Raw genomic sequence first — 26,947 nt, forward strand, 5'->3', positions numbered from 1 at the left:
TCAGTGTGGAAATCTTATATTTTGTATCCCTGACTACTTTTAGTCTTCAATTTCTTGAATAATTTGTCATCGACTTATTAATATATGAAACATATACTGATGCCAATGCTAAGTTCCATTACTGCTTCCCTCCATTGCAAAAACTATTAATAATCTGCTTCTATATTTTGATTTGCTGTAATCAGCATGGGAATTTGTCTTATAACTTGCTTAATGTGCAATAGAATACTTTATCTGATCTTAAAAATTATGTAACTATTATTTCTGTATTTGGCCATGACAGAATTCTGAAAAGTTTTTGAGTTGAAATTGTTATTACAGAAATCATAGCAATATTTCTTCTGCCAGATTACTTCATGCTTAAAATTTCAGATATTAAATTTCTTATTAGTTTGTTATGACTGAAATTTTAAAATCCCTAACTTTTGCTTCTAGAAATTACCGTATATGACTACTGCTTGTGTATATCTCAATAAATAAATTAGGGTTTTACTAGGTTTCACACTGAAAGGAACTGATGAAAATGCTTTTGGATTCAGGTACCAATTAGGTGGACTGATATTCCCTCTTTTGAGAGATTGGCTGGAGAAAAATCTTGCTGGAAATATAGAACATAAAACTACTCCTAAAGTAAGTGAATACATGGGCCGCATGTGTTTTTTAAATCATTAAGTTGTAGTTAATTCTTTATATACCATTCAGTTAAAATCTAAAATTGCTTATTTAGTCCATTGTCCTTCTGCCACATAAAGATGTTTTCCAGTCTTATTGCCAGATAGTTATCTTGTCAGTGACAATCTCTAGTTGAAAATATAATCTGTTAATACAAAATTTCTTAAGCACAGATTGATTTAAAACTTCAGCTTTCGTACATAGATAGATCACTGATTGTAATTTGTTGAAGTATTTCAAGTTGTCTGTCTTAGAAAACAATTCATACTTCTGTCTTTGGAGGCTTGTGAATAAAAGTGTGGTATAAAAAATGCGAAGAACTGTATCTCACATACATTTGTCTGTTTAGCAACACACTTGTTCATTATTTCTCTGCACTTACCTATGGTCTGCTCCAAAGACTCCCCCAGAGCATTTGTGTGTGTGATGAGCTGATAAAATGAGGGGAGTGGGGAGTAATTGATTTGCTAACAGAGAGTCAGAATTGCTTTTCCTGTAGCATATTTGAAAATGATGCCCTTCAGAGGTGACTCTTTTTCTTCTGAATAGATACACTGGAAATTATATATATACAGTATATCTCTTTTTAACTTTAAAGACATCCTTAAATATCAGTGAGGTACCTCCCTCCATTGCAAGTGAAGAATTTCTCCAGGACCTCCAAAATGCTAAAATCTCATATACCCAGGAAGCGGAATCTAGACTTTTTAGAGCCCATGGTAAGCAAAATCAGCATGCACAAAATAACATCTTAATTGCTTGCTTTCAACATTTGATGTCTTTGTGAGATTTATTTTTACCTTGTATTTCAGGTCATTGCCTACACGAGATTTTTTTGCTCAGGGAAGGAATGTTTAAGCGGGTTCCTGATGTAGTGGTGTGGCCAGGTAAGCTATTCAGAACACTTTTCTCATTCTTGCACTTCCCTGTTTTGTTTCCTACTGAACCTATGTATTTTAAATTTTGGAAAAAATACAATTGAGAAACAATTTATAGAAATAGGAAGTATATATTAGAGAAGTAGTCCAGAAATGCATACTAGGAATCTGCCAAGAATGTTGTTTATGTCACATGTTGGTTGAACTGTTATAAAAACACAACCTTTATTTCAGCGGTGAAATCTACACATGCAAACTTGTAGTATGGAAAGTACAATCAATTGGAATGCATTAATTTAAAATTATACCAATTGCTTCTGTGCAGGCCCAAGTAACTTAGATCAGCATTTCACTCTCAGGGATGCTGTGCCTTCCCACCCTGGAAACATAGACTAAGAGCATAGACTTTGTAGTTCAAACTTTATGGGAAGCCTTTCCTGGAGAAGATTAAGCTAGATAGTAAGAGTTGAGTAGCTTTCAAGACTCTTGGACTGGACGGCTTTTTTGTTTATTTGACCTTTAAAAAAAAATCTGTTGAATCTGCAACTTGATCTTTGAACTGTAACAATCAATTCTGCTGTACTGTGATTGGTTAATCCAAGCAACTTTGAGGTCATGATTTTTTAAAAAAACAACATACACATTTAAAAATGTTTATAGTATGGGACACAAACAGCTGAAAACTTTTTTTTAAAGGAGGCTAACATGTCATTTTTCTCTTGTAGTAAATGGTTATTTTATATTGTGGATTCTTTTCAGTTTAAAAGCTGCCAGAAATATTAGTGACTTTGTGTTTTTTACACAATTTAAATATTTTAATTATTAGAAAACTGACTTCTAAATGTTGTGGGATTAGCTACATTATTCAGTAATTTATGTTTAAATATATTTTAAACTCTGACACTCTGTTCATTTTTGTAGAATGCCATGACGATGTAGTTAAAATTGTGGACATAGCCTGCAAGCATAATATTTGTATTATACCTTATGGTGGTAAGTAATCAAGCTATCAACATTTTTTAAAAACACGTTTTTTAAGGCAGGCTATTAGTTTTAATAGCAAATACCTTTTACTTGAGTCCTGTGGGATTGGGTGGCATAGAAGTCACTTAAATTAAATTGCCATATGTTATTTTGTTTATGGAAATCCTTATATATCTCTTTTATTTAAATTCCATAAATATTTGGAACTGGGGCTTGTTCTCCTTGGTCTCATCTCCACTTTATCCTTTGCTTACATCATAGTTTCATTCTCACCATTCTCTATTCTGTCATATCTGTAGGAGGCACAAGCGTTACCAGTGCACTTGAGTGTCCTCCTGATGAAAAAAGAACAATAGTTTCACTAGACACTTCACAAATGGTATGTGTACAAAACAGTTGCAAGTGAATTTCATAGAATGTCTGTCATATAATATTTCACTTAGTTTAAGAATCCCCTTAATTCATTGAGTATTTTAATCCTTCTGGAATTTATATAATCACTTATGAGATCTTTATACTGAGTAGATATGTAAACAATTTGATATGTTGATATGTTATTTCTCACAAGTTATTTGATAAGAATTAACTTTTTAAATGACATCTCCTGCACCAACAACATAATGAGTTTGTAAAATATTTTCAGTAAGTGATAAGCAGTTTCCATTCACCGTATTGGTCTTGCGAACCTTACTAATAGCATTTCATCAATTTAACCTAAAACTTGAAATTCAAAATTATCAGCTATTATATATATTGATATAGATGTGATGAGAGAAAGTTCCCTCTGGAATCCTCCTTTAGGTTTTTAATGAAAGCTTCCTCAATTAATTTCAGTAAGTTTTTGAAATAGCAAAAAGCCTTTATTTAATAATACATGTGAACAAACTGTTAAATACTCTGTTTACCAGGACCACACAAGGGAATCACTTGATTAGATGTTAGGAAGAAAATTGTGATTAAAAGACTACTTTAAAAATATGGCCATACATTTTTTGTCGAGACCAGATCTATAAGTTGAGACATCATTTCTAGCATGAAATATGGAATTAGGAGACAGCTTTATCACCTCATTTTACATACCATCAAATACATTGGATTTTGTAGAGATTGTGATTTGAAAAATTAAGATCCAGATTGTGGTAAACCAGCTAAATCTGATTCATGACCCCATCATTCACATTCTTTAATAGTAATCAATGAAAATAAGGCTGCAATTTAGATTTGAACTTTTGTCAGTAGTAATAAATATTAGAGTAAGCAATTAAATAGTTTTAGACCCAGTTCTATATCTTCAGGGTCATTTGCACCTGTTTACTTGCATTAGAGATAATACCATTTTAGCATTAGTTCACTTTAAAAAAACTTTCAGCACCAACAACTGATACAGTAGTTAAAGACATAAAATTCAATTTAAAAAATTGTGAACGTTTTATCAGAACTAATTTGCTGCTAAGACTGTTTTTTTAAACTGATACGTGATTTCATGCATTATTGAATATTAGTTTGTCACACATTTCTTTGGATGAAACACAACATTATGGTAGTGGATTTACATTGACAAGCAGGATTTTCTCTCCCCTCCTGAAGCTACAAATATATTTAGATGCAGTCTAGACAGATTAGGAGAAGGAGAAGAAAACTGATTTTACCAATAGAGTTGGAATTCCATTCTTCTTTGTACTGTAAAAATCTATTAGTAAGAATGATCTCTTCCCCCCCGCCCCCATCCTTGAGTTGGTAGAAAACAATATTAGTATGAAATGTGCAGTCCTTATCACTAATGCCTCTTCATCTTTGACTCTATTTGAAATCATTGCTAAGCTGTCTAGTTTCCCTCCTAGGTTATGAGTGACAAAGCATAAAACGATTTTACATACCTTGAAGCTTCTTTTGGGATAGCTGTATGAATAAGTGGGAAATATAACTTTAAGGTTGATCCTGGTAATTATTTAAGGCTTTTTCACTCACTCTCACAGTGGATAACATAAAGATCATGTTGTAAGAGCATGGGGAAAATGCTGGGATTAAGCACTAATGAAGGAACAGTTTTAGAAACCTATATTCTATGAAAGCAGGTTAGGTCTGACCCCAGTTCAAAGTCTAGTATTTATAACATCATTTTCAGAGATGGATACTGGAGTATAAAATAAGGCAAGGGACAAATTTACACCATAGAGTTTAAAATTGTCACCAGCCTACTATTTTCTTGAAAATCATGTCTCAAACAAGACTGAACATAAGCAATGAAATAATTTCTGCTACTATAACTTTTTCATTATTCTGAAAGCCTTTTCTTTGGTATATTCTTACATTAGAATTGTTTTGACATCTGTGGTTAATTGAAGTAAAATGAAATTTGATTTCAACCTCATCTCATTAATTCCTTAATTCTTAAAAGAAAGTATGGATTCTGACTTCTGACTGATGTTTTTGTCCTGCTATATGCAATTTTAGCAATGCAAATAGACAAGATGCATTCATCTTCTTGTCTCTATTGATTTATAGTCTATACAGCTAGGCAAAACTTTGCCTTTGGAGATGGAACATTCCATTCTTGGAATGTTGGTTTTTACACATAAAAATACCTACTGCTGTACTAATCACTGACTTTAACTGTGCTTTGTTGAATAATTAAATGCCAGTATTTTTCACAAGTCCTTTGTGGTTTTTTGTTTTGTAATAGAACAGGATTCACTGGGTAGATGAGAAAAATTTAACCGCTCACGTTGATGCTGGCATTGTTGGCCAAGACTTGGAAAAACAGGTATCATTAACATATATCTTTCACAATGCTGGTAATTTTATAGCCCCAAATATACTGCCATATATTGGCTCATAAAGTAAATATATTTATACGGTTATGCACATTATATCCAGCCTAATGGCATTTATGTTATTAATTTTTTTGCTTATTTTAATCTTAGCATGTATAATATGTATGTTAAAAATTGCCTTTTTTGTCACTAACCAGAAACAACATTGTCACTATCTTTAGGAATGTTTACATCATCTTCCATTTAGATCAGAATAAGCTATCATCTTGAAGAAAATTAAGTAGTCAAATAAGGAAATACGGTTATTAACTGGAATAGCTTATTAAAAGAACAAAAGTCTCTTATTGAAATAAAATGCTTGACACATTTGTAATAGTAATGAATTCTGTTTTAAATAATACATACTTTGGGAATCTACATCCTAATTGTGAATTCATGGTACATTTAGTGGTACCGTTACCCAGACTCTCTTCAAAATATATTAAATGTTTGAAGTTTTTAAAAAAAAAATTGATATGAAATATGCAATGGTAGTTGTGTGGATCCCCTGATTTAGAATTCTGATACCAAACAACAGGCCTTTCCTATTTGACAAATAGATGAAGAAACAGAAATCAGATGGCATGTCTTGTTCATCTTAATATTTATTCATACCAAGGTAGACAGTCCCTAATAATTAGGTCCAAGCATGTTTTTGGCTTTAAAGGTGAACACCAATGCCTTAATTTTTATCTCCCATCTTTACAAAAAGATCACATATTTCAATATACAGTGGTACCTCTACTTACGAACTTAATTCATTCTGTGACCAGGTTCTAAAGTAGAAAAGTTTGTAAGAAGAAGCAATTTTTCCCATAGGAATCAATGTAAAAGCAAATAATGCATGCAACTAGGAGAACCACAGGGAGGGTGGAGGCCCTCTTTCCTCCCAGGAGATTCCTAGAGAGGACCCATGGAGGCTTCTCACCACCTTTTCTGGTTACAGTTTTGGAGGGTCGGATTTGTAAGTGGAAAATGGTTTTTGAGAAGAGGCAAAAAAATATTTAACACCCGGTTCTTATCTAGAAAAGTTCGTAAGTAGAGGTGTTTATAAGTAGAGGTACCAATGTACAAGTAATCCTCATTTAGTAATCACAATTGGTACTGGCAATTCAGTTGTTAACCAAAGTAGTCGCTAAGTGAAATCATGACTGTCCTTATGATCCTATTTCAGCTTTCCTTTGTTTTGGAGACTCGCATTGGTTGAAAATGCAAGAATCGGTTGCAAAGTTACTTTTTCATCATTATCATTACTGTGAATGGTCGCTAAACAAGGACTAACTGTAGGCAAATTATACCCCTAGAATTGCCTAGCTGCGATATTTTGGTCTTTTGGGAGAGCTTTCAAATACTCTTCTAAGGTAATCCTGAGAAGACTACATCCATATAGTCTAACTAGCTTGCAATCAAGATATGAATAAGATATGGTTCAGGAAAAGCATAAAATTGCATTTCTTAACTGCTATCACCATCTGGAGTTAAGGATCCTTATCAGACTACGGATTTAGTCTTCCAAGTGGAGTACAACCACCAGGACAAGTTGAATGCATTTTGTTTCTTCTGACTGGCAGTACCATCACTTATTCAATATAATGTCACGCTTGCCACCATTCAACCATTTTCAAATTTAGATAGAGTTTCTGTGTCCTTGTTCCAGCATTAGAAGCAAGATAGTGGTTCAAATATACTGCACCAGCATTGTTTGAACATAATCCATCAGGAAAAAGTAAAATACAGGTACTCCTCAACTGATGACTGTGTAATGTAATCTTTAAGTGAATCTGGGTTCTCCCATTGACTGTCGGAAGCTGGTTGGGTTGCTTACAAATGGGGATCAAGGAGAATGTGACTATCATATGCCAATTGCCATGCACCTGAATTTTGTTCATGTGACTTTGCCCATCAGGTCACAAAACCTGATTACATAAGCCAAGACAACTGCAATTGTCATAAATATGAACCAGTTGCCAAGTGGCACAATTTTGATTACATGACTATGCATATACTGCAATAGTTGTAAGTGTAAAAAACTATCATAAATCACTTTTCAGTGCTATTGTAACTATGAAAGATCACTGAATGAATGGTTGTAAGTTGAGGACTACCTGTATTGTCTTAGTGAAGTAGCTTTTAAAGCATTTACAAAACTGAACTTTGCAGTGGACGTTAATAGCTAAAAGTGGTTAAAATAATGTGGTTTTTTTTTTCTATTTTAGCTTGGTGAAAGTGGTTATTGTACAGGCCATGAACCAGATTCAATGGAATTTAGTACTCTTGGAGGATGGGTAGCCACCCGAGCATCAGGCATGAAGAAAAATGTTTATGGAAATATTGAAGATCTGGTAAACATTTTATATAATCCTTATTATTTTTCTATCAATAAATAAACGATTTGTTTATTTTATGTATGTATGTATGCATGTATGTATGTATAAAACACAATGAGATTAGAGGGGATATACACATAGTACATCAATCAATGGAGAATAGAGGAGAAGATGTAGGAATAATATAAAACATAGGAAGAGTAGTAGAAGAAGAGATAGAGATATAGTGATAGAAGAAAAAGATAGAGAGTTATAGAAGAGACAATAGGACAGGGCACGGGAGGCACGCTTGTGCACTTATGCACACCCCTTACTGACCTCTTAGGAATCTGGAGAGGTCAACCGTGGATAATCTAAGGGTAAAATGTTGGGGGTTAGGGGATGACACTACAGAGTCCGGTAATGAGTTCCACGCTTCGACAACTCGATTGCAGTCAAGTTTGGAGCGGTTAATATTGAGCTTGTATCTGTTGTGTGCTCTTGTATTGTTGTGATTGAAGCTGAAGTAGTCATTGACAGGTAGGACATTGCAGCATATGATCTTGTGAGAAATACTTAGATCATATTTAAGATGTCGGAGTTCAAGGCTTTCAAGGCCCAGGATTGAAAGTCTAGTTTTGTAGGATATTCTGTTTCGGGTAGAAGAATGAAGGGCTCTTCTGGTGAAATATCTTTGGACATTTTCAAGGGTGTTAATGTCCGATATGCAGTATGGGTTCCAAGCAGAGGAGCTGTATTCGAGGATGGGTCTGGCAAAAGTTTTGTAAACTCTGGTGAATAGTGTGTGATTGCTAGAGCAGAAGCTACGCAGGATTAGATTAACAACTCTTGAAGCCTTTTTGGCAATGTTGTTGCAGTGGGCTTTGGCACTAAGATCATTTGATACTAGTAATCTTAACTTCTGCACTTGTATTATGTTTCTGTTACTAACAAATATTAGCTGATATGCAGAAAAAATTACAGTATTAAAATGTAGTTTAGTAGTTGACAAATATTGGTTTTATTTCATACATATCAAAAGAAAACATCCTCTGCATTTTATGGTTTGGGAGGAAAAGAATTAAGATGGTACCAATTTTTTTTACCAGATCATATTATTTAGAGTAATACAAAGTTCTGTGGTGTCAGTTTCTCTCGTTTCTACAATGACAAATAGGATATAGATTAGTTTTTTCCTGGGCATTTAATATAAATGCATTTTTTATATATTGTCATATGTAATATCATGCAAACTCTATTTTATACAGGTGGTTCATATAAAAATGGTAACACCCAAAGGCGTAATCCAAAAAAACTGTCAAGGACCACGCATGTCAACAGGACCTGATATTCATCATTTCATTTTAGGATCTGAAGGTATTTTTTAAAAAAGAAATTGCAATACTTTAATGCTTTTCACATATTTTTATAACTCAATATTTAATTTACTTCTGATTTAAGGAAAAGGAATTTATTAACTGTACAATCATGGATACTTGCAATGTTTTTCAACAAAATATGGAGTGCCTCAATGCTCTGTTACACCACAAGCTCTTCTTTTTTTGCACATGCATGCACATATAATAGGGAAAAAGGCCAGTGTCACAATAGGGCAGTGTTGTTTTGGTCATTCTGCCCACATGTCTCTTATAAACTGTTGAGCCTATATCCTACACTGTATTTTGAATTCTAAGTATAGTTCCTAGGGACCACACTTTGCATAATGGGGATAGAAAAAATAATATAAAAGTGAGATACTGACATGTTGCAAGATATCAGCTTCCGTTGCTTTTACCTGAACTATCACATGAGCTCAAACAGCAGCAGTCTAAAGCAATTTAAATTTATTTTATTTTATTTATTTATTTTATTTATTGGATTTGTATGCCGTCCCTCTCCGCAGACTCGGGGCGGCTAACAGCAATGATAAAAAACAACATGTAACAATCCAATTTAATAAAACAACTAAAAACCCTTATTATAAAAACCAAACATACACACAAACATACCATACATAACTTGTAATGGCCTAGGGGAAGGAATATCCCAACTCCCCCATGCCTGGCGACAAAGGTGGGTCTTGAGCAATTTGCGAAAGACAAGGAGGGTGGGGGCCATTCTAATCTCTGGGGGGAGTTGATTCCAGAGGGCTGGGACCACCACAGAGAAGGCTCTTCCCCTGGGGCCCGCCAAATGACATTGTTTGGTCGACGGGACCTGGAGAAGGCCAACTCTGTGGGATCTTATCGGCCGCTGAGATTCGTGCGGTAGAAGGCGGTTCCGGATGTATTCTGGCCCAATGCCATGTAGGGCTTTAAAGGTCATTACCAAATGGTGAATGGATGCATTCATGTGCATCTTCTTGAATAGAGGCAACTTTTTGAATAGAGGCTAGAGGTAGATGGCTAAGAGCAGATTCATCACCCCCCCCAATAAATGGTGTGGGGGTTTTATTGGCTGCCAGATAATGACTAGTATATTCTGGAGAGCAACTCCTCCCTATGTGACAGCCACTTAACCATAGTGTTGGAAGGGCTCTTTGAAATCTTAAATCTAACTTAGTGCTAGATATGGGAATCCAGAGAATGCATTTTAGACTGATGGCTGTCTAATTTCTATTTGAACGCATCTAATAAAGTCCTCAGTGGCTAAGACGCTGAGCTTGACGATCAGAAGATCGGCAGTTCGAATCCCTAGTGCCGCGTAATGGAGTGAGCTCCCATGACTTGTCCCAGCTTCTGCCAACCTAGCACTTTGAAAGCACGTAAAAAATGCAAGTAGAAAAATAAGGATCACTTTGATGGGAAGGTAACAGTGCTCCGTGTGCCTTTGGCATTTAATCATGCTGTCCACATGACCATGGAGATGTCTTCGGACAGTGCTGGCTGTTCGGCTTTGAAATGGAGATGAGCACAACTACTCCCCCTAGAGCTGGAAACGTTTACCTTTAATAAAGTTAAGTCTTATTATCTCTTTGGATAACTGTTCCCACAATCAGTCTGGCCTTACCTTATGTAAGGTTTGCTAATTTAAAAACATTATCCTTTCTGCAGTTTAAATCCTTTAGTTAATATGGCCTCAAATCAGGTCTATTCAGTGGAGGCAATGTCATATAGCATCTTAATATGACAGATATTAAAATGAAGTTCTAATCACTGACAGAAAATCAAAAGAAAAAGGCAGCGGACCATTGTCTGATGCCGCTAATTCTTTTTGTCACTTACTAAATGCAAAGCAAAACTTTGACCAGAATTTTCTTCTCAATCTTGGTAGAAAATTACAAATTTGATGCATTTCATATGTCAAACAAAACGCAGAAGTCTTAAATCTAACACTATATTAAAGGCATCTAATTTAAGATTTCCATTTGAACAAGACACAACCAGTATAATCAAGCTGGGGGAAAATGATAAAATACACTTTAAAAGGAATATATCTTAGAAGTGCTGTGTTAAACTCTACAGTTAGTCCTTGACTTACAACCACAATTGAGCCCCAAATTTCCATTGCTAAGCAAGACAGTTGTTAAGTGAGTTTTGCCCTATTTTAGACCTTTCTTGCCATGGTTAAATGAATCACTGAAGTTGTTAGTAACATGGTTATTAAGTGAATCTGGCTTCCCCATTGATTTGTGTATCAAAAGGTTGCAAAAAGAGATAAAATTACCCTGGGACACTGCAACTGTCATAAATATACGCTGGTTGCCAAGCACCCAAATTTTGATCACGTGACCACAGGGATGCCGCAATGATCATTAGTGTGAAAAAGAGTCATAAGTCACTTTTTTCAGTATTGTAATTTCAAATGGTCACTAAATGTATAGTTGTAAGTCAAGGACTACCTGTACTGTTATATTTACTGATTTTATTTATTGACTTACTTATTTAGTACAGGTAATGGACTCATACTGGATATTTTGCCTTACTGTGGATAGTATTATTCATAGTTCAAGAATGCTTGTCTATACAATCATTCCTTATGGATAAATTCTTTACATAATGGCTTTCGCAAGCAAATCCTTAATATGTCTGATGAACCAAATAAACATATTGAAGAATAATTAGCACAAGTTAATGACTAGTCAGATTTTTACAACTGTCAACTGAAGTGACTTGAATGAATAGCAGGGTTCAGACATTGTGCAAAATTATTTTTTAATTTAATCATGGTCTTAACAAACTGTATGATAGATTACACAGCTGTAAAATACCATTTACAGATCACAATTGCAGAGTTATTTACTGGATTAAGCCAGAATAAAATCATGGTACAGTATATGTATCACCACAAAGTCACTGTATTCATGTGGTTTCTAAGGTTGATTGGATTTTGAAATAAGCACTAGTTTATTATAGCCCTGCAAGTGTTTCTTTCTGAAATATATATTTGTAGTTAGAAGTATTTCCATTTTAAATAACATATTTTCAAGTAAAAACATAGTTTAGATGTTTTCCTTGTATCAAATTGTGTGAAATACTTTCGTTTTAATGAGTGCTGGAGCAGCACTTTGTGCTGGGTCCTTTGACAAATCTACTTCACAGATGGAGTTTTAGTTACATTTCAAAAGATTAGATAACAGCTTTAATATTGTTTTTTTAATGTAGTCTTATAATAAATACTCTCATATTTTGAAGGCTAATCCTCACAGTTTGAGAAATACTGCATTCCCTGTACATTATCATTTGGAATTTTAAGGATGGGAGACATTTAAAGAAATGAACTGCACTTTTGTGTGGTTTTCATTTTTTAATGACTTTAAATAATATGTGAAATAGGATTTTGGATATTGGTATGAAATCATAAAATTCTCTATATCTTTCAGCTGCAGTAGCAAAATGATTATTTTCCTCTTTTTATAAAGGAATCCTTGGAGTGATAACAGAAGTTACAATAAAAATTCGACCAGTCCCCGAATACCAAAAGTATGGCTCTGTAGTATTTCCAAACTTTGAGAAAGGGGTGGCCTGTTTAAGAGAAGTAGCAAAGCAGGTAAAGTAATCTTGTCTTCAAATTGTATTTAATTGCACTTTTTAAAAAAGCTGCAGTTACAGGTACTTTCACTAGATGGCATGCTTGTGCCCTACTCCCTTGCCTCTCTGCTGAGGAATATGTTTAAACCTAATCAGTTCCAAAGAGGGCTAGGTAAAATGTTTAAAACATTTACATTTTTGAGAATTAATCTCTCGATGCCACGAATAATAAATATAGAATTAATTTCTGTGTCAATATGGTTTTAATATTTAAACATTTTATTTACATTTTTATATTAAAAAACCCTTCCAATTCAGCCTTATCATTTAAAACAATCCTAAAGTGGAAGAGAAATAGTGGAGATTAAGTCACTGAGTAAATTTTACCAAAATTGGCAGGTCTTTAATTAGCCCTGAGTATTTTAAATCCAATTTACATCAAACTAAACTAGACATCAGTGTGATTAAACCTAGATATAGACTATTTTCATATAATACAAAAATGTTTTTGGTTACATGTTTGGAGTAGAGTTACGTTATGTAAAATATAAAAATGCCCTCTTCTAGGAAGTGTAGTTATTTTATTGTTGTATTTTTCAAATTATTAAAATTTCCCCATTGAAAGGATTTAGAAGGTATTTTCTAAACAATTGATTTTTCGTAAAAAAAACACCAGTTATGTATATTTAAAAAAATATTTAATGTATTTAATTATATTTGACTAGAAGACCCCCAAAGTCCCTTCAAACTTTATTCTGATAATTCTAAGAATTTAAGGTATAAGAAGGAAAGGGATAAGCAGGCAAATTCTCAGAAGTAGAAAAGGTTTTCCAGTTATTTCCATTAAACAAAAATTGGTATTTTTTTAAAATCTAGTTAATAGAGGCAGCATTTTTTATTTTATTTTAAAATCTTAATAGTGATTTTACTTTTTTAGAGTAATATAATCTATAATGGATAATGGATAGGTAGTTAATGATACATTGTAAAGTTGTAATCTCCCAGACTTGTTTACTTCTTTGTATGTTATTCATTTTTTCCCTATCTTTTACTTCTTTTCATTTATATTCCTTTCAGATGTCTAATTTTAAAAAGGTGAATGCCCTCTCTCTTTCCCTATTTCTTAATTTTCCCATAATATCAAATCTCATGCTATTCTTTGAAACCACAGGAACATTTTTGGAGAAGACAGAATACAGTACATGGAACAGTTCATTGTACAAGTTTCTCCTATTTGTTTATATATTTTTGATACATGCTTTATCCTTTCTCCCCTCTACATACTTTAAATGGTCAAATCTTCTATTGTCTTTTCATTACCTTTATTCTGTATTTGCTCTGGTAATCTTTTGACTATTTTAAACGTATCTGCTATGTAGCTCTGATTTTACAAGTGTTTGGGTGAAATTTAACATCTAAGCACATTTTCTCTTCCCTGCCTTTAATTGCAATTCCAGGCATCCTACTTAAAACCTGCTCAAGGGAGCTACTTAACATATTTTTGGGACTATAGGATACACTTTTTTGTCTCCCAAAAGAAGATGAAAATGTCTGTGCATCTTATAGACTGAATATTACTGAAACTGCCCCACCCACCCGCCAGCCATATTTTTGCGTCCAAACAGCCCATTTTTGGCCTTTTTTCAACCGGTTTTTGAGGCTGTTTTCAATCAATTTTTGAGGCTTTTTTGATCAGTCCTTCTCCCCCCCTCCCCCCAGAAAAACCGGCTGAAAAAAAACCTCCAAAATGGGCTCGAAAATTTATTTAAAAGGCCCAATACAGTAGTACCTCAAGATACGAGCTGCTCTACATACGAGCATTTCAAGATACGAGCTAGGAGTGGAGAGATATTTCTGCTCTACTCCCGAGCTCAAATTCGAGATACGAGCCCCTCCGAGCGCTCACCGCCTGTCCCTGTCAGCGGCCCAGCCACCTTCACCCGCCCAGACAACCACCAGAGGGGCTCCTCCGAAGGGGCGCCTCCGGAGGGACGCACGGGGAAGGGCTTGAGCCGCCGCCTTCTCCCTTCCCCGTGGGAGCGCCGCACCTCTTGTCTGCCCGGCCCGAGAGGCACGAAACCGCCGCTTATGCCGGGCGGCCCGCCTGGAACGCCAGCAATGCCGCCGGGCCGATTGCCGAGCGGGGGCGGGGCGCGGGAGGAGGCAGCGCCGCACCGGACCCCTCAGGCCGCTCCGTCCAGGATGGGGATCCTCCGGAGGGACGCCCAGGGACTCGGGAGGAGCCCCATCCCGGACGGAGCGGCCTGAGGGGTCCGGTGCGGCGCTGCCTCCTCCCGCGCCCCGCCCCCGCTCGGCAATCGACCCGGCGTCATTGCTGGCGTTCCAGGCGGGCCGCCCGGCATGAGCTGCGGTTTCATGCCTCTCGTGCCGGGCAGACAAGAGGTGCGGCGCTCCCACGGGGAAGGGAGAAGGCGGCGGCTCAAGCCCTTCCCCGTGCGCCCCTCCGGAGGAGCCCCTCTGGCAGTTTCCGGGCGGGTGAAGGTGGCTGGGCCGCTGACAGGGACAGGCGGTGAGCGCTCAGAGGGGGCACAGCCCGGAGTGAGACTTGGCCTCTGCCGCGGCTGCTGCCCGCCTGCTTCTCTCTCCCTCCTTCCCCGCGGTGCTTGGCGAACGGAGAGGCGGTCACCTCGCCTGCCGCGCCGCTCTGCTTCGCTCCCTCCCTCCGCAGACCCAGAGACAAAACAAACAGAAAGGAGGCGCGGAGCGGGGGGAGCCGCCTGGCAGACCGCCTTTGTGTTTTTGGCTGGGAGGGGGAGAAGGATGACCTTCCTGACTGCATGGCATCCTGCATGCAGGATGACATGCATGGCAAAGGGGCGGGGAGGATCGGGAGGCTCAAGCCTCCTTCGGTGGTGCACGCATTAATCGCTTTTCCATTGATTCCTATGGGAAACAATGTTTCGTCTTACGATCTTTTCGCCTTACGAGCCTCCTCCCGGCACCAATTAAATTCGTAAGTCGAGGTATTACTGTATAACAATATGTTATGGTTCAATTTTTTTATGTTTCACCACTATTCTCTCTTCTTTTTCTATAGCGGTGTGCTCCAGCATCTATTCGCCTGATGGACAATGTACAGTTTCAGTTTGGTAGGTTTTTAACTAAATGTTTAGGAATTGTTTTGATAAAAGTACTAAGTACTCTGTAACCAGACATTCCTTAATTGTAAATAGTGAATTAGAAGCAACATCCTGCAGTCTAGTCTTCCTGTAATTACTTCGTGTGCTACAACTTTCTACTGTCTTATCCACCTTACAGTCAATATTCAAAGACCTATCCATGTTATCACAACATGAAGCATGTGCTCTTGTAACTGCAGTAGCTAGTGATATCTATTAACTTGTTTTTATAAGTAACATTTTAGCTTTAAAAAATGTCAAAAATTGCATAAATACACTTGAGTTTTTAGACACATCCTAAACTGTTATTGAGAACTTGGGTAAACTTTCTTTGATGTAAATTGTAACCCAACATTTCAGTCAGGAAACTAAGACATGTGTAAGTCATTCTCAGTTACTTACTACCATAAAGAGGGAGCCATCATTACATTTGTTTCAGCATTTACTGTTTTCTCATCTATTAATAACCAATAACTGGTTTCATGAAATTCAAATATTGCTAAAACATGCCAGGACTATAATATTGATTGGTTGGTTAGTTAAATTAATCAGGTTAAAATTTCTTAACATTTCTTGAAATATTTCTTGTGACAAATACTTGATAATGCAACAAACTTTTAAAAAAATGAATTGTGCAATCCCAACCTTAGTCACAGATCAACGTATAGGCTTTTAGAAAAGAAAATAAGTACTATTCCACTTGGAGCAGATGTCCATGCTGCTGGACAATCCTCTACTTTTAAAAAGTTCTGTTAGCATTAGTATTCTATTGATAGGTTTGCAGTTGCAATATTCTATTGTATATGGCACTTGCAGTATTCTAATCCCTCTTTGTATTTCGATGTATTTGGTGAGAATTGGTGAGGCCTATCGTGTTTATGAAATTGGAAGAGTAAAAACAAGTTGGTAGAAAAATTCTCCTCATGAGAAATGGCAAGGCAACAAACAAAAATTCCCCAAAGAGAAGTCCCCAAGTGTAGGAGCAGCAATAATGGTAAAAGTCAGTTCATTAAAAGCTTAAGGAAGTATTTGAACTTAGCTAAAGTATATCCTTCAGTGAATAAGGCAGATTGTACTAAAACCTTTTACCTTAAGGTTGAATGCTATTTATGATTTCCTTCCCCCACAAGCCCTAGAATATAGAGGAGATTAAGTTCCACATTCTTTGTGTGCTTGAGTCTTGATAAGGCTACAACACAATTATACAAGAGAATATAAATCCAGGAAGTAGGCCAGAGTGATGTAGTTTATAAATCTCCTTAATTTTCCTATTGATTTGGAAGCGCCGTTTTCACCCTCTGTGTTTGTGCTTTTTCCCTGTCTACGGATGCATAGAAGGCTTTCTGCATGTGCAGAAGGTTAAAAGAAAGAAAGTGGTGATGGGCAGAGCCTCACTCTGCTGCCGCTACTGGTTCTCCAAACCAACGGCGGCCACCACTCCTGGTATGCCTGAACCAGGCTGAACTGGAAGCATTTCGCCCCTGGTATAATGAAATGCTAGATCAACAAGTAGAAATTTATGCAAAAATTCTTTCCTTCACCCTACATCTCAAAATTTCCTGGGTTGGAAGTACATATATGTATGCATCCAAATAATTAATGTATTGCATGCATTTCCAATATGCATATATAAATTTTAGTCATCTTTCTGTTGTCTTTTTTCTCTCTCTCTTTCTTGGCAAGGTCATGCTCTTAAACCACAGGTTGCATCTATTTTTACATCACTACTGGATGGATTGAAAAAATTTTACATCACCAAGGTATCTAATTTTACTCTTGGCAGTAAAAAAAAAATAGACATTTTAAATAGCTCGTGTGTTTCACAGAAAGGAGTTTTAGTATAGACGGGTCTGGGAGTTTGATAGGAAACAGTGTCAGGTGGTTAGCAGATAAACCAAAAAACATGTGTTTTGCAATCCAAAATGCAGTTATTTTGAATGGAAAAATGCTTTGGATATCTCATTCTAGTTTAAGTTACTCAAACTGTTTTGAGTATTCCGTTTTAAGTGAGGTGATATGGTTGGAACTTTACTTAGGATACTAGGATGTTATTTTTTTAAAAAAAATTGTCCTGCCTGGAGCAGAGCAGCAGGAGGGACCTGCCATTTTGGCTTAGGCTGCTTAAAGGGTTTTCCGGGGTGAAGTGTGGACAAGAATAGTAGACTTTAAGGAGCACATGGCGCCCCAAGGGAGCCATTTTGGATTAGCTGCCACTGGAGACCGAAGTATGAGCTACAGAGGGAAAAAAGTATTAAAAGGAACACAGGACTGAACTTCTGCTTTTCTTGAAGTATGATTGGGACCTAAACTATGATATTCTTTATAAACCAAGTTTTAGTTGGCTTTGTTTTTTTTTAAATGCAGTATAATTTGGAATGTTTTAAAAATGATTTTTCCAGATTTTTTTCCAGTGAGATATTATTGTAAGTTTGCATAGTAAAGTTTAGAAAAAAGTATGACAGTGATAATACTAATACTATTGATATACAACTCATCTTATTTTAAATATCAACAAAGAACACATGTCTTGAATCCATTCTTTACAAAACTTTCAGTAGGATCAGAAAGTATTTATTGAAACCTAACATGTCATTTATCAAGGGTTTTTTAAATTAAAAAATAAAACATTCTGTATTGTCTTCTAAATTGTCTCTTGAGCCATTTACAATGTAGCATTATCATATTGCCAGAAATATAGAATTCCATCATTCATATATAGTGTTAAATCTTGGTTAGCGGCAATGTATTGTCTTTCTCTGTGGAAAAAAATTACTCTCTGCATTAAGAACAATTTTATAACCTGTAAAAACACATTATTAGCCCTGTAGATAATCCAACATTAAGCATGCCATAACTTCTTTTCCCCAAGTATTTGGATCTGAAGTTAGCATCCTCTTTACCACAAACTTTAAAATGGGGGAAGTAGATAAGTTATAATATGAGACAGTGATTGATCCTTCTTGTTCTGCATTTCCATGCCGATAGAAATGAAACATCAGCAACTGCTGTCCCTCTGTTGTTTTCTCTAGCTACCAGATCTCTTTGTTATTTCTGGATTTTACTTGAAGTATATTTGTTGGTATTTGGTAGTTGAAATTATACTTTAGTTTAACTGGGTCTGAAAATCTTCAAAAACTGAACTCTCAACTTCATCCTTTTTTTAAAAAAATCATGTCATGCTTCTTACTTTTGAAATTGATCTTATCAAAAGTAATATGAAATTGAATTTAGTGACAATAATAACAAAGATCTCGTTGTGCATGTTACAATAATATAATGTAATATAATGCAAGAGTTTTCTTTCCACAGTTTAAAGGATTTGATCCCAATGTATTATGTGTTGCTACGTTGGTCTTTGAGGGTGACAGAGAGAAAGTCCTTCAGCATGAAAAGCAAGTTTATGATATTGCTGCAAAATTTGGGTATGGTTTTTAAAGTTTTATTATTGCTACTTTTCATTTATTATCCTAAAACCATTTCAAAGTTATCTAGAACTGGATGTACCCTTGGGTGTCATGCATTTTTCAGTTATAGAATACAGTGAGAACAAACTAACATTGTTGTGAGTCTCTTTTTAGCTGTATTTCTACATATTCCATAATTATGTTTTTATAATAGATATTGCAAATATTATTGCTATTAGTTTGCCTAAGTATACATTTTGGCAAAGCCATAACTATTATAATAAAATGTAAATACTTATCTCATTCATCTGAAGTCGTATCTGTTTATAACAGTTTTCTTTTTCTAATTTTTAAAAGCAATTTCTGATGCTAAATGAGTCAATACAGGGAAGGAGCGTAATGTTTAGAGATTAAGGTATAATAATGTTCATTATTGACTTAAGCTGGAATGAACAAGTCTGTTTTTAAAAGGAAATTGTCTGTCTTTAATCAACAGAACTTGATTAATTATATATATCCCACCTCCTGTCACCTATTGCTCTGTGCTGTTGCAAGGAAACAGAAAACATTTCACTTTTATAAGCTGAGTAATGGAAGGGTAATTTGTGTCCAGCTGGTTTGATTGATTATGGGTCTGATAATGAAAGTATAGTGGAGATATTTATTCAGATTACAACAACTTTATTTTCCATTTAATAAAAAAGAAAAATAACAACATTGCTACTGCTAAGCAGATCTTTTGTTAACTTCGGTTGTTTTAAACAGATTTTGCTAACAGCATTCTATAAAATTATTCCAAAACATCCCCAAACATTCAGATTCAAAAAATTTTTTTTGAATAAGATAGAGCTTCTATTGGTCGCTTTAGCTACTGATTCTGTACAGTAGCTCCATATTGTTTTTCTTGTACACTGTCCTTTGCACACTGTGTTCTTTGTCACAATGCCAGAGAAAAAGAGAGAAAAATGCAGCCAGCTATTAAAGGACATTGTTATACTTCCCACCAGGCAGCTGTTACTTGAATCTGGCTATCACTTTATCAAGCTGCAAAACCCAGTTGACTTTTGGGTTCTTGCACCTTTGAAGAGCCAGTAACTGCAGAAAGAAGATAGCTCCATGGCATCAACCATCCCCAAGCTGGTTTAAACTGCCTTTTTTGCTGCATGTAATCAAACATGTCGCTAGCAACCAACTCCCCTGACTCTTCCATAGAACAGTGCTCATTAGCACCAACAAGTGGAGTCGAAGCAGTGTCCTTTTTAAAAACACCAAAATGCTCCTACTCTGAGGAATTTGACTAACGAGCATAAACTTAATGCAGAGAATTGACAGAATGCGGCAACAGGGCATTTGCGAGTATCACGGTATCCATGGGAGAAATCACCCTAGAATATAGGGCCTAGATAAATATTTTATTTGCCCCAATCTTACCATACGTCAATCCCTGAGAATGGGCTTGTCTATATGTGGACATCCAATAAAATGATTTTTCTCTAAATCCTGCATAATATTTTTGTCAAATAGCAAAAGCCTTTGTTCTTTATTTTCTCAGTATTGTGTAATTATCTAAACAGTGCCAAAACTTCAGGGTTCCAATGTCAACGTATTGTAATGATGGACTTTGTGTCACTTGAAAATGTTATCTGTGTGTATACGCATGCACATGCATATATAACTTCTGATCTCAATTATTATATCTAGTACTAAATTTTATATAAAATTTAGCAACTAAAGTACAGGTAGTTCTCGACTTACAACCATTCCTTTAGTGACTGTTCGAAATGACAGCAGCACTGAAATAATAATAATAACAATAACAACAACAACAAAGTTGGAAGGGTCCTTGAAGGTCTTCTAGTCCAATCTCCTGCTTAGGCAGGAACCCCTACACTACTTCAGACAAATGGTTATCCAACATCTTTAAAACTTCCAATGTTGCAGCATTCACAATATCTGGAGGCAAGTTGTTCCACCGATTAATTATTGCATCTCTCCTTGATTAGTTTCCACCCATTGCTTCTTGTCCTACCCTCAGGTGCTTTGGAGAATAGGTTGACTCCCTCTTCTTTGTGGCAACCTCTGAGATATTGGAACACTGCTATGTCTTTCCTAGTCCTTCTTTTCATTAAAAAAGTGGCATTACCAGTTTTCTCACGATTGTTGCAACATCCCCATGGTCACATGATCAAAATTCAGGTGCTTAGCAACTGGCATGTCTTTATGACAGTTTCACTGTCCTACTGGGATAACCGTTTGCAAACTTTCCAATCAGCTTTGAACAAGCAGAGTCAATGGGGGCAAACTGTATTTATTAAACAACCATAAATTTTACAGATTTTTGCCAAAGTTAAGTGAATCACTTAACAACTACATTGATTCACTTAACTCTGGCAAAAAGTTGGTAAAATGGAACAAAACTCATTTAATAACTGTCTCGCTTAGCAATAGAAATGTTGGGCTCAATTGTGATCATAAGTGGAGGACTACCTGTACTATCATTATGTCCTCAAGATTGCTAGTGTTGACATTTTAGAGCTAGAAAATACAATATTTTAATATTTTTCAAATTGCAGTGGTCTTGCAGCTGGAGAAGACAATGGACAGAGAGGCTATATGATGACATTTATCATTGCGTATATTAGGGTAGGTTTATTCTACTTTTTAAACAATATCTAAATATATAATTTTCCACTCTGCTTAACCTTGGAAAGCTATTGAAATAGAGCAAAAAGAAATCCTGAACTGATTTGGTTCAGAAAAGCATCCATATTTCAGAGATTCAGAACTCTTGGAGATACATATGAATATACGGCATGCTATTAAAATGTCCTTTGCACACCCAATGGTGATTGAAAGTTCTTAAGAACTTTAATTGGCATTGTGACCAAGAGACCATTACCCTTCTTTTGAGGAGACCACTTTTCAGAAACCTCTGGAAATGATGATTTTTTAAAAAATTAATAACAACTAGTAGCTATTAGAAACCATCTGGTTCCTCCTCCCTTTAGCTATTAATTTTATCAGAATTTTCTTGACATTTTTATCCTTTTACTATATTTATTGTACGATTCCACCCCCCTTGTGTTTGGTTTTAGATAGTAAATACATAGTCTTTGAAGTTTTGAGGTACAATACTCATAGAAATTGAATTGTTTTGCTTCTCTTTTTTCTTTGTGCTTTATGAAATTATATAGTTTTACAATGTTGGTCATAAGGCAGCGGTGGATTGCTCCCGGTTCTATGAACCTATAGCACCAGCGGTGTAAGGCTTCACCCACCCGCCCGGGATGCTTCTGCACATGCAAACCGGTAGCAACGGGTTTAGAACCCGCTACTGTCATAAGGTATACATTGAATCCATGATATATGTTACACACAGATTTGATAGGACAGGAAATTGAAACGTAAGTTTCAGGTTCATTTTCCAGACTGAGCCTAGTCATTTAATTAGATAAATGTAGGTCTTTTGCCTCGATAATATCTTAACTATTTTCAGCTGCATATTTATACAAGGCTTTTCTGATTTCTTAAATAGGACCTTGGCATGGATTACCATATAATAGGAGAATCATTTGAAACATCCGTTCCTTGGGATAGGTAAAATCAAAATGTTCCCTATTCAGTGGAATATTTATTTTTGTCTTTTTTTCTGGAATATTTGTTACAAAGTGGTGGTTTTAGGTATTAACGATCTAAGTATTTTGAAGAATATAACAATTGTTTCTGGAATAGCAGAAAAAATATTATTGACAGTCCATGTGAAGCCTATTTCAATAATAATACATCAAAGATTCTTGATGAAGTAAGGAAACCTATTCACTTTGTCTCCTAACTTCCCCAACTTCCAATAGAAGAAGAATTTCTGCCATCAGGCACTTTTTGAGCCAATGGAAGATCTTGATGTTTTAAAAAAAGGGGAGCAATCATAATCTCTCTGGTGATGTCCTAATGAGCATAAATAAAGTTTAATATGAACTTAATTTGAGAGTAAATTATAAAAATATAACACAGTACCCCATATCTTACAATTGAAGGTAAAGATTCTCCCGCTCATGCGTGCCAGTTATTTCTGGTTCTAGGGGCAGTGCTCACCTCTGTTTCTAAGCTGAAGAGCCAATGCTGTCCGAAGACGTCTCCATGATCATGTGGCCGGCGTGGCTAAACACCAAAGGCACACAGGACGCTGCTACCTTCCCACCAAAGTGGTCCCTATTTTTATACAGTGGTACCTCATGATATGAACCCCTTGTGATACGAACATCTCAAGATACGAACCCGGGATTCGGAATTTTTTTGTCTCTTGTTACGAACTTTTTCCGGCTTATGAACCCACCGCAGATCGCAAAATGGCGCTCCGCTGGGCGGCGGCGCCCAGCTGTCACCTTTTAAAACAGCCGGGGGGCTTCTCGGCGTTCTCCCAAACCCGAACTTTTCGGGTTCGGGAGGCCGCTGAGAAGCACCACTGCCCGGCTGTCACCTTCTGAAACAGCCGGGGGGCTTCTCGGCGTTCTCCTGAACGCCGAACCCAGAAGTTCGGCAAAAGTTCGGGTTCCGGAGGCCGCCGAGAAGGGCCGGGTTTCGGAAGGTTACAGCCAGGCAGTGGTGCCCGGCGGAGCGCCGTTTTTGCAATCGGCAGCAACGTTTTCGGCCGATCTGGAGCTGAAACGGAGGTGGGGAATCCCAATAGGGAATTCCATGGGTGTAGCTTTGACGTCACGAAGACGCCCTTCCTGGTCGGCCAAAACATGGTACACGCCCATGCTCTTTCAGCACCAAAGGGGAAAAAGGTTCGCCATCACTGATATATACATTATGTACATTTGGCTATTACGATTACGTAATCAAATTTGTAACCTTTACTAGGTCAATTGATTCTCCTTACCACATTCACAGGAATCTATAGAGCCAATATAATATGACTGAGGTGGAAAAAGCACTGATAAAGAGAACTATCCATCTAGATCTTAAAGTTAGGGAGTTTTAATTAAGATAAAAATTGTAACATATTTAAATATAATTCCAGTTTCTCTTAAGTGTTGTTTATTGATTATTTTGTGGCAGTATGTACACTTAAGAAACAAGCGGAATGTGTACGTACAATTTTACTTTTAATTATCCAAAAGTAATCCTCATTTTGGGTTACAATAAATCCATTCTTATATTGGTCACAAAATGTTACCTATGAATACGTTAAATAATTTAGATTTTTTAACTTTTGTATTGTTTTATCTTTAGGGTTCTCGATCTGTGCAAAAATGTAAAGGAAAGAATGACAAGAGAATGCAAAGAAAAAGGTGTTCAGTTTCCACCATTTGCTACCTGTCGGTAAAGTATCTTCATATAAATTAAGTTCTAAAATGGGTTGGGGACCCTATAAGTGATTATGTAGGCCAGGGGCGTGTTCTAACCTACCACCGGTTTGCTTCCTCCTCTGCCGCGTGGCTGTACCACATGCGCGGTGCTGAAAATTCAATACCCCCCCAAAAAACAAGATGGCAGCATATGCACAGTGCTGGAAACACAACTTCTGCACATGTGCAGAAGAAAAAAGATCAGAAGAAAATCCCCCCCCCAACAAAGATGGCTGTGTCCATGGACCAGCACTGACAGAATTGACTCTGTGATGTCACCATTGGTTTGCTACCAGTTCTATAGAACCGGTGCGAATTGGGAGGAACCACCTCTGATATAATCCTATAGTGTGATCTTTATTGCCCCCAGAATCCTTTTAAAATCATGTCATTATAATTTTACCTCAGACCCCTAATGCCCTAATGTATCATTATTTATCTGGTGACCATTTTTTGTAAAATAGCTTAAAATGCCCATTTGCATCAGCTGAATCTAACCGCTACAAAGAAAATTAAATTACAACAAAACTTTATCTTGTTTATAATCATCACATTTTATCATCCAAAATCTAGTGTGCACTTAGTCAAAATCATCACTAGTGAAAACAAGTCAGGTTTCTAAGTTAAAGTGTGACCTTTGCTTTTCTCTGTTGATCAGACTGAAATTTTAACCATAGTTAGTTCAGTTTCAGAAGCATTGTTATTCCTATAATGCAGTGTTTTCTAACCTTAGCCATTTTGAGATGTGTGAGCTTCCCAGAATATTCTTATGCTGGCTGGGGTACTTTAAACTTAAGAATCCAAATTTAAGAGAGATGGAAATACTTGAGTTTAACTCTTGTTCTGGTTCGCACATTATATTACAAATTTGCTACTCCTTGTATATAGATTTCGCCCTCCCTTTTTTAACTTAGTAAAATATGGCATTGGGAATATAAAGTCCTGCTGATGGAAATTCTGGAAATATTTGTACAGCTACATCCCAGTGTTGCCATATCGTTTATTTTTAAACTGGACTCTTTGCACAAGAATATTAAGTTATTTGATCTGACATGGTTTTTTCCTCCAAATAAAACAGGGTGACACAAATGTATGATTCCGGTGCCTGTGTTTACTTCTATTTGGGTTTTAACTACAGAGGAATTAGTGACCCTATTCGGGTTTATGAAGAAATAGAGGTAATTCTACATATTTAATAACTTAAGTATTCTACATGTTTATGTTTGTTTCAAACTGGCTGTTTGATAACTTTAAGGAAATGTTTATTTTTTATGACCTTGTTGGTCATCTGTTTCATCCACCCTGAATTTCATGGTAGTTCTCCCATCCAAGTTCTTATCAAGTTGAATCCTCTTAAGTTTTCCCCCCTAAGTTCTAACCCTATTTCTATTTTTTTCCTAGCCTCTATTTCCCCTTTCATCCAATTAAGATAATAAATTTTGCAATGCTTTTCTGTTTGCTTTTTGAAAGCAATCTAGGATATTTGCAGAACTCTAACCAAGTTTTACTTACTAGCAGAATTGGATGGAATAAGAGGCAGGATGAATATTTGTTATTTAATTACACTTTTGATACATATTGCAACTGATAATACCTTTGCATGGTCTGGAGGACAGAAAGGAAAGGGGGGACATGATTGAAACATTTAAATACATTAAAGGGTTCAATAAGGTTCAGGAGGAAAGTGTTTTTAATAGGAAAGTGAACACAAGAAGAAGGAGGCACAATCTGAGGTTAGTTGGGGGAAAGATCAAAAGGAACATGAGAAAATATTGTTTTACTGAAAGAGTAGTGGGTGCTTGGAACAAACTTCCAGCAGACGTGGTTGGTAAATCCACAGTAACTGAATTTAAACATGCCTGGGATAAACATATATCCATCCTAAGATAAAATACAGGAAATAGTATAAGGGCAGACTAGAGGTCTTTTTCTGCCGTCAATCTTCTATGTTTCTATGTTTCTACATAGAACTTCAGAATGAAATTGCTTTGAAAAGAGTTGTTTTCATTTTTATCAGGGACTTTTAAAAACATTTTGGAAACATGTCTCAAAAGGCAAATTGCAAGTAAAACTACTGCCCTTATTTTCTGTAACACCCATTTGATTTATATTATGTATTTGCTAGTGACTAAATGAAACATACTATCTTGCCTGCTTGAATAATTTAAATTACTTTATTCCTTTTAGACAGCTGCTAGAGATGAAATCCTTGCTAATGGAGGAAGTTTGTCACATCATCATGGAGGTATTGTTATCATACTTTTAGTTACTCACTTTGTAGTAGGGATTTTTTGATTCATATATATGTAAAAGGAGAAAAGATAAATCTGCAGACTATAGCCCATTTAGGCTGCTTAACATCATTAACAAACACTTATTATCTCTCCTGGAAGTTTATAGAGTGGTTGGAATGTAACGTGAACTAGTCA

General features: G+C 36.2%; 1 protein-coding gene across 1 annotated transcript in view; it reads left to right on the plus strand.

The window, feature by feature from the left end:
• Positions 1-26,947, plus strand: part of AGPS (alkylglycerone phosphate synthase) — a 55,420-nt gene that overhangs the window by 17,451 nt on the left and 11,022 nt on the right. The window contains exons 3-19 of the mRNA XM_070731832.1: positions 540-630; positions 1,271-1,391; positions 1,485-1,559; positions 2,472-2,543; positions 2,834-2,913; positions 5,218-5,298; positions 7,564-7,689; positions 8,922-9,030; positions 12,515-12,642; positions 15,682-15,733; positions 17,447-17,523; positions 19,073-19,185; positions 21,741-21,810; positions 22,703-22,764; positions 24,403-24,492; positions 25,597-25,696; positions 26,706-26,763. Of these exons, the coding sequence (XP_070587933.1) occupies positions 540-630; positions 1,271-1,391; positions 1,485-1,559; positions 2,472-2,543; positions 2,834-2,913; positions 5,218-5,298; positions 7,564-7,689; positions 8,922-9,030; positions 12,515-12,642; positions 15,682-15,733; positions 17,447-17,523; positions 19,073-19,185; positions 21,741-21,810; positions 22,703-22,764; positions 24,403-24,492; positions 25,597-25,696; positions 26,706-26,763 (1,505 nt within the window). The remainder of the gene's footprint in view (positions 1-539; positions 631-1,270; positions 1,392-1,484; positions 1,560-2,471; positions 2,544-2,833; positions 2,914-5,217; positions 5,299-7,563; positions 7,690-8,921; positions 9,031-12,514; positions 12,643-15,681; positions 15,734-17,446; positions 17,524-19,072; positions 19,186-21,740; positions 21,811-22,702; positions 22,765-24,402; positions 24,493-25,596; positions 25,697-26,705; positions 26,764-26,947) is intronic.

The sequence above is a fragment of the Erythrolamprus reginae genome, chromosome 1, assembly GCF_031021105.1.
Source record: "Erythrolamprus reginae isolate rEryReg1 chromosome 1, rEryReg1.hap1, whole genome shotgun sequence".
In the NCBI taxonomy this organism is placed as follows: Eukaryota; Metazoa; Chordata; class Lepidosauria; order Squamata; family Dipsadidae; genus Erythrolamprus; species Erythrolamprus reginae.